This window comes from Danaus plexippus, chromosome 19 (assembly GCF_018135715.1).
Source record: "Danaus plexippus chromosome 19, MEX_DaPlex, whole genome shotgun sequence".
Lineage (NCBI taxonomy): Eukaryota > Metazoa > Arthropoda > Insecta > Lepidoptera > Nymphalidae > Danaus > Danaus plexippus.
This window is the reverse complement of record NC_083549.1, coordinates 6,805,777-6,814,499: the sequence shown is the minus strand read 5'-3', so window position 1 is coordinate 6,814,499 and position 8,723 is coordinate 6,805,777. Positions and strand designations below refer to the sequence as shown.

Genomic DNA, 8,723 nt, shown 5'->3' with positions numbered 1-8,723 from the left:
GATTTACTACGCGGATTTTATTATTTAAAAAATACATAATCCCGAATGAATGAGGTGAAAAATTCACACCTCGTCTGCCCGTGATCACGGTTGCTGCAAAGTAACCGAAACGTCGGGATTATGTAGTTTTTAAATAATAAAATCCGCGTAGTAAATCCGAATAATACTAATTTCGTTTAAATGTATACTCGCGAAAATCTTAGATCTCATTAAAGATTAGTGTATAATGAAGTTACTCAGTAATTAGTTTTAAGTCCCCAAAATTATTAATATAATACACATTTCACATTATGATTAGTAAGATAATGTATTTGTTTATACTTTTACACTATAAGTAAATTTAATGCCATGCACCTGCATTTTACTCTATTGCAAGATTTCGATTATTTTTGTACTTGGAATGACGTTATAACTAGAGTTTTAAATTTTACGGAATTTTAAATTTTATATGTGCTAATCATTTCGGGAACAAAACGGACTGTCTTTATACATTTCTGACACCATCAATTTAGAATGTTGGTACTGTAACATCGATTTGTAAATAAACTCGTACAAATTAAGTAAATTGATCTGCTATGTTTATTATATTTTCAGATTTTAATTCAACTAAATACTGACAGGTACTTAAACCTCGCGACGATCTTTTCTTATCATAAATTCTAGATAATGAGGTTATAAATTGCCAGGTAATTATTAAGGAAAAAAATATTCTTTTTTAAAAGTGTTTAAATGAGAGCGTTTTTAAAAGTTCTTTTGCTTTAAATTTTTTTCGAGTTATTCTGAACAAATCCTCTCATTTGAGACCCATATACCAAGTAGAAATGCATTGAAAACATCTATTCCGCTTCATGGATGATCCGCCATATTGAATTACAATGATGTCACAATATATCGTCACTATCGACACTGTCATTCAAACGAAACGCGTATGCAGAATTTCAGCTCAATCGGTTGAAGAAATCTACCTCAAAATTGAGTTCAAACATTCGACACGGACGTACATACATACCTACTTTACTTAAATACCTACTACTATTATTTAACTTGCAATTTAGCCTTACATTGCAAGTTAAATAAAAGATTTTAGAAGGAGTTTGTTTATTAAAAATAAAATGACATAAATCAAAGACGATACCTACATAATTGTTGGTTTCGTTATTAAATATTCCATTTCTATGATTGCCAGACTAAATTCTTTCAATGTAAATTTACACTATTTATATGTTCAGTGATCATTCGGTAAATTAACTGAATTTTCAGCCGAACATGTGGAGGGTCTCAATTATGTAGTTACAGATAGAGTAATTGATAAAAAAAAGCTGTACTCATATATTAATTTTTCATTTTTGATATTTTTCTTTTAATGGAGGCCTCTCATCATTACAATATATATTGGCTACGTATCAAGCGGTTCGTCCGCTAAATATTACATATATAAATATCCAACAAATGAAATCGATTATTTTGGAAAAAATACGATTTGTTTTCCACGAAACCTCTTGGCGCAACTATATTCCACTTCTTCAAAACCTTTAAAAACTATTCTTCCGGAAAGTCTGCGAAAGCAGGCCTCCATAACGGATATAGCATCATTCGCCCCAAATATCAGCCTGCGAGTAATTTTTTCAGAGAACTCGCAAGGCGTCAAATCGAGAGGATATGGTGGGGGAGGCATCGACTCGTAGTATGATTTGACGAATTTTGATGAGACTATTGTAACATCGCCATTGTTGCGTCGTCATAGCGGAAAAGCTTAATCTTGGGGGCTCATATCAATAGGGCTGTGACGTTAGCGAGTCGGCTTTGAAACGATCCAATGTCCTATGGACATCAGCTATCCGTCGGATGACATTCCGACTACTGTTTTATTCACGTAAGGCGGGCAAAAATCCGGTCACCTGTTGTGTTCCAGTAAATCCATCTATCGTTCCTCGTCACGAGGATTGAAATCTTTTGGGATTTTACATAAAACCAATTTAAACACCAAATATTGCTATCACACCAATTAGTCTGTCGCTATTGTATGAAAAGTTACAAAGTAAGTAATATCCAACCCCTTACTGACTTGATGCCAACATTTTTCCTTTTTTTTTCTAGTTCCGCCTACTTGCACACTACAAATAAAATTAATTTTCTACATCAGCCAATTATTACAGTAGCCGTTAGCGACTCTGTCCAACAAGCTTTACATTATGTCGCTATGTACAAACATGAAGGGTATTTATAAATATTTATGCCCGTCTGCTATTTCCACGGCTAATGGGAAATTCGTTGAAAGATCTCATACAGGACCATACATTCAAACATCCACAGACTTAAATAAAACGACTTCATTACAAATATATTTATTACAATAATTTCTCGGGTGTTCTGGACCACGACTTCCTCTCGTCTCTCGGTAAGGACCAGCTCTTGGACCGTCGTGTTGCGGGAGCTGGTCCGTTCCTCGGGGTCGCTGTTCGTTTGGATCGTGACTTGGAACGGCGGCTTCTCGACTTGGAACGACGACTCTTCGACTTGGAACGACGACTTTTGGATTTCGAACTCGAACGACTGTGGGATCTGGGAAAAAATTGTTTAGGAAATTGTTGTACGCGCTTACGCACCGCTCTTACTACTTCTCACTGGCGGATATAGCTTAGATGAAGATATTTTTATTAAAAAACCGGTACATGCCTTATTAGCACTTATACATTAGTAAGTTATTTCTATACATTAGTAAGTTATTTCTTTAAATCATGCACTGTGGTAAAGACTTAGAAATAATGTAATTTTAAACAAACTAATTATTACATTACCTCGACCTGCGATTGCTGGAAGCTTGACGGCGGCTCCTACTCCTAGACCTGGACAATCAGCTATTAATAAATTAAGATAGTATAAACAGATTAAATCTACTGATAATGACGGCATAAGTATCATTACTCGAGTTTATGACTTAAATCCTACATGATAAAGGGCATAATAGCGTCAACAGGGAACCACTGTCCCTTACGAAACCAATAGGCAAACAATTAAAAATATTTACCTGTATACACAAATAATTTGGAACCCACGCTGTATACAAAAAAGATTGGGAACACCTGCTTTATACTAAAACCATTAGGAACCCCTGCTGTCGACAATGGCAGAATATGCTGTGCACGTGTTTGCACGGATGAAGGCCGTATTTAAAACAACCTAAGCTAACCCTTGCTGTATACAAAAACGATTGGGAGCCCCCGCTTTATGTTGTACATAGCCCAGGGTCCAAAGTCAAGCGAATACATTACCGTCGGCTCCTAGATCTTGATCGTCGACTCCTGCTGCGGGATCGGCGTCGGCTGCGTGACCGGGACCGGCTGTACGAGCGGCGCCGGGACCGGGACCGGGACCGGGAATACGAACGGCGGCGAGACCGGGAACGAGAACGAGGAGAACGAGAACGGGAACGGGAACGAGACCGGGACCGGGACCGGTTCCGATTATCATGCTCGTTGCGATTCTCGATCTCCGACAGCTTCTTGAAGTATCTGTCGGAATTATTATCATTACAATCTTCGAAACCCAAAAGCTTATATATATTTTATACATTAAATACACTGCGAGCCAAATTCTGAGGATTGTCTGTATGAACGATCGGTGTACGAATAATTTAGGACTAATCATTATATTGAACAATATTTTGATGTCCTCGGACTGTTTATCACGTCCCAAGCCGAGACTAAGCCGTCTCAATACTAACTGATAGTACTGTGTGTTAGCGTCGGGTCCGTCGAAGAACGGCAGCCGACCGCGTCCCCGGCCTCGCCCGCGGCCGCGCCGGCGGTAGGGAAGCCCGCAGTACAACGAGCCTGGGGGGAGAGGGGGAGGGGTGGTTAACAGAACGTACCACAGAAAAAAAATAGATTTACTTCACAGAGTAAAATAAATTTTAAATTAATGAGCACTAAGACTTTGGCGAGTATTCATTGGATGAAACTAATATTTTCGGATTACTATGCGTCTTTTATTGCTTTTAGCTACACACTTCCAACGTTTCGGTTACTTTGCAGCAGCCGTGAGGCGTCATCACGGACAGACGAGACGAGAACGGTTGGTGTAGTTAAAATAATTATAAACGCGTAGTAAGCCCGAAATATATAAGTTTTATTTTAAATTAATTTCATAGATAATTTATTTATCATTTAAAGACTTTTTTTTTCTCGGGTCGGAACCGTATTTATTAATAATCAAATCAAGTTATGATTCCTTTGAATGAACATTAAAAGCAAAAATTTATTATATAATAATTAAGATACTCATACTCTGAGGGTAGGCGTACGGCGGCACTGACATCGGATAACCGAAATATGGATTTGGGTACGCGTACACTCCTGAAAATATACGAAAATACTACGTGTTAGGGGCCATCCGTAAAGTACGTCACACGTTCGTGGGGAGGGAGGGTATCACCGCAGGGTGACATCGTGTGACAAGGGGCACGGGGGGGGGGGTTTAAGAGTTTTGTGACGTCACACATTGATATTTAAAATTCTAAAACGCAATATTTGAATGTGAATTGAAAATTTTAAAAATTTACGTATTTTTTAAATAGATATAAGTACATATTACATAAATTTAAATACATGTGTGACGTCACATCATAGGGGGGGGGGTATAAAAATGTGACAACCTGTGACAGGGACAGAGGGAGGGTTTCAAAGTACTAAAATTCGTGACGTGCTTTATGGACAGGCCCCTTATATGTTATAGTAAAAAAATAAACACTTTCTCACATATATATGAGTACATATGTATATATATGAGGTCTAAACGTACCGAGAATTTATTCTGACTAAAAAAAACAGTTTTCAGGATTTTTATTCATAAAATTTGACAAGAGTATCAACATATATAAATATAAATTAAATAACCGCAATCTGTATGTGTGTAGTGACACACAAACATACATACATATATATATATATAATATACTTATTCACCTGGTTTCCCATAAATGTCTCTCTCCGGTGACAGCATCTCAGCCTTGACCCGTTTGTGACCGTGACTCCGCTCCTCATCTGATATTGAGCTCATCGATGAATCTCTCTTGGGTTTCTTAGTTTCCAGAGCTGAACGGATCACAATACGACCTGGAATGTGATGGCATAATGCTAACAATATTATTATGAAAAATATAAGTAAACATATATATTTGCTAGAGGAATACTGTCTTAATAATCAGTGAGATATTTTAAGATCCATTAATAGTCTTGCATGACACATTAAATTTAAATTTAAATAATATTTTGACAACACCATAATAGTTTTAGAACGTAACATATCAAATATATATATATACACTATCTATATATGTACTTATGTCACGGTATTTTAATTCATGTATATTCTTAGTATCGAACATTGTATTAGTGATGTCATTCTTATAAATGTGTCCATATTACAAGATAAATTAAAAATTTAATAGAACCAGCGACCCAAAAAAAGTACGCAATTATTATGACAAAAAATTTGTGTTTCAAATGTCCGATTCCACATATGCTTGCAAGCAACATGCGTGCGTGTAACATTCCTATCAGACCTAACAAGCGACCTGATGACCTTGAAGACCTGACCCGATTTCCACCAAACATAGCTGAGAACACTCTCGACTGATGTTCCTTTCAAACAAAAAAAAACCGCATTAAAATCGGATCATCCGTTTGGGAGCTACGTTGCCTCAGACAGACACACACACAGACACGTCAAACTTATAACACCCAGTCGTTTTTGCGTCGGGGTTTAAAAATCCCTTCAACATTCATATTTAATGACCTAAAAAATTATAATGATGTACCGACCATCCAAGGCCTGTTGGTATCTCTCCCGCTGTTCATCCACAGCTTTCTCGGACAGTCTCTTGATGGTAGTGACAGCGTGGTGCCGGGAGCGCTCGCTGGCTTTGTAGTAACGCTCCGGCTGGCGACTCTGTAGTTCAGGACGGAGCTGAAACGTGATTATTATTAACTTCAAACAGTCTTAAAAGTCTCTAGAGTTCAATAAAGCTATGTTAAATTCCTAATATTTGTGTGCTAAGTAGCAAAATTGCATGACGGAACCTAGTATAATAGAGTTAGTATCTACCCACAGGCCACATTATACTGGACATCATATTGTTTAACTATACCGAGCAAGTATATAATACACAACAAAATAGAAACACTCTATTCGTAGAATATTATTGGAACGGATTTGCATACACCTTAGTTTAATTTATAATCTGTATTTCTAAGAATGATTAAATAGGCTTTTACTGTGTGTGTTCAGTAAATTATTTAATAAGTATGAATACAAAACATTGTTTTTAATTTAAATCAAGTTATGACATTAATTTTTAATAATAATTTAAAAAATAGTCTCTTTTATTCTGCCAATGTCATTTGTTACTATTGAAGCTGATCTTCAAAGAATTTCTAAAAGTATATAAAACTTCTTGTAATATTAAATATTAACCTCGAGCCTTTGAAATAGTTCTTCGATGAGACGTACAGCCTGTAGACGTTTCTGTGTTTTCAGTAATTTCTTCTTTTCCTCAGCTATCCGTCGGTTCAGATCCACATCATCTCTCTCCATCAACTTTGCTAGCTGTTTCTTTTTTCTACGTTCCTCTCTTTCCCTCATTTTAGCCAACTTCTCTTGTTCGAGATGTTCCAATTTATGCCTTTAAATTATTAATTATTATTACTTTTTAGAATACTCACATTAATTATATATAAATATCATATAAAACATATCTAACCTCTCCTTAGCTTCCCTCTTTGCTTGTTTTTCTTTCTCAAGCTTTTCTTCAAGATCCTTTGTTTTCTGTTGCGTTATCAGCCTCTCTCGGACTATAGCTCGTCTCTTAACAGATGCATCCGTCATGTGTTTTGTTTTATCGAAATCAACAACAATGTGACACCATTCGGAGATGTCTTCATTTTTTCGCAACAGCTTACGCCCGCGCAGAGCGTCCATACAGCGAATGAAGCTTGTGTACTCCACAAATTGTACATAGCCCTCGAAGTATGCAGCACTTTCTTGTGGTGGTGTTGTGGTGCCTCTCATCTGAGATTTCATTTTCATTCTGTATGGATCGGCTGCTGGAACGTCCACTTGTCTTATAGAACCGTATTTTTCGAATATTTTCTTGAATAAACTCTCAGATGGAGCTGCATCTTCGTCTCTATCTCGTTCATGAACAAACCATCTTATAGGCAAGTTCTTAATGTGTATAGTGTCAGGTCGCTCACCAGGCTTCATTTCGTCCATATCGCTGGCATCACGAAAGAATGAATCCCAGTCATGTCGACTTGGGAAGTTAGATTTCGCCTCAGACACTTTCACTTTCAAAGGATCCGGATAATCATTTAATTGAACTATTCTATCTTCTAACCGAGACAGCACTCGCTCCAACTTTTGTCGATTCTCTAATTCAGCGTCAAATCTTATCACTTCAGAACTATGCTTCGTCACTTTCAATAATGAAAAGCTATCAGGTTGGATCATTTTTCTTAATTTTTCCATCAATTCCCAATTGGACAATGACTTTCCGTGTACCTTCTGAGCTGGGAGCTGAACAGAAATATTTAGCATGGCGAATGACTTGAGATACAGACGTTGAGGTAGATATAGCGGTACAGCGTCCGATGTGTCCCTACATACTTGAATACTCATTTTTAAATCTACTATAATATACTTTAATAAATATACAAAGGGATAACTTTACTTCTACTCTAGCTATAGTACAATATAAAAAAATGGTATATTAATGACATGAAAGATGCTTAAAAATTATGATCTAAATTTGATATAAAATTAAAATATGACCAAAGCGCAATCCTAAGTCAGCTCCCATCCTGTTGAGTGAAAAATTGAAAATTTCGAAGACTAAATATTGAAAATGAAATTGGTTTGTTTTAGTTAAAAGCTAGTATTTAATTTAAAATAGCACTGAAGACACATCTGTGCACAACATAAAATTGACAGATCACTAAATGTATCGGTCATGTTAAATGTCATTGACTACTAGTAACATAGATTATTTATTCTGTTTATCCAATATACTACAATGTAGTAAATTTGCATCTAATTCAATCTGTGTTGTCTTAGATCCATTAACAAAGGTCTTAATTGTGTCTTCAGTCCGGTCTGTTAAATTTTGTTTCATTCAAAAGTTAATCTCGGTTCGTGTCTCCTCCATTCTACACGACACTGGCAAGTGGCAGAATATACTGTCTTTGCACGGATGAAGGCCATATTTTAAACAAACAACAACAATAATGTAGGAAATTCAATATAATGTATAATATATCTTATGTGAATAAAAACTAATGCTTAAAAATTATATATATGTATAATTTAAATATACCTATTTATTATTAGAAGGAAATATTTTAGATTTTACGATGAGTTAAATCCCTCTTTTTTATTACTAAAAAGATATTTAGAAGAAATAAAAATAAGCACCGTAAATATAAAACTAAATATTAACGTTTAAAATAATTTCAACAAACGACGGATAGTCCCTTTGATATTTGCTATTTTGAAGAACTTAAGAAATTTGTTAATTACTAGTTGTGCCATAGACTACAAACAGCATTATCAAAACCTGTCATTAATTCGCGTGATCGTGATTAAGTTTGAATTTGAAAGTTCGTGTAATTATACACAGCCATCCTTACTTTATTATAATTTTTGACCAAATTACCATATTATTTAAA

General features: G+C 35.8%; 1 protein-coding gene across 2 annotated transcripts; it reads right to left on the bottom strand.

The window, feature by feature from the left end:
* Positions 1–2,333: 2,333 nt before the first annotated feature.
* LOC116767984 (A-kinase anchor protein 17A) lies at positions 2,334–7,995 on the bottom strand. Of its 2 annotated transcripts, XM_061523530.1 has the most exons (10): positions 7,831–7,992; positions 6,761–7,575; positions 6,475–6,682; positions 5,823–5,967; positions 4,965–5,114; positions 4,287–4,355; positions 3,725–3,833; positions 3,273–3,512; positions 2,799–2,846; positions 2,334–2,562 (listed from the first exon to the last, which is right to left on the bottom strand). In XM_061523530.1, the coding sequence occupies exons 2-10, from the start codon at positions 7,525–7,527 to the stop codon at positions 2,349–2,351; spliced, it is 1,950 nt and encodes a 649-aa protein (XP_061379514.1). In that variant the 5' UTR covers positions 7,528–7,575; positions 7,831–7,992; the 3' UTR covers positions 2,334–2,348. The 2 variants fall into 2 exon arrangements, with proteins under 2 accessions (XP_061379514.1, XP_061379513.1); XM_061523529.1 differs by having other exon boundaries at positions 6,761–7,995.
* Between the last annotated feature and the right edge of the window lie 728 nt (positions 7,996–8,723).

Bases quoted from the DNA above. Each gene is read 5' to 3' on its own strand.
- LOC116767984 (XM_061523529.1), bottom strand. From the start codon at position 7,677: ATGAGTATTCAAGTATGTAGGGACACATCGGACGCTGTACCGCTATAT. The intron at 6,683-6,760 runs GTTAGATATGTT...AATAATTTAAAG, and splicing joins AAGAGGGAAGCTAAGGAGAG to GCATAAATTGGAACATCTCG. The intron at 2,563-2,798 runs GTAATGTAATAA...ATTTTTTCCCAG, and splicing joins TCCAGCAATCGCAGGTCGAG to ATCCCACAGTCGTTCGAGTT.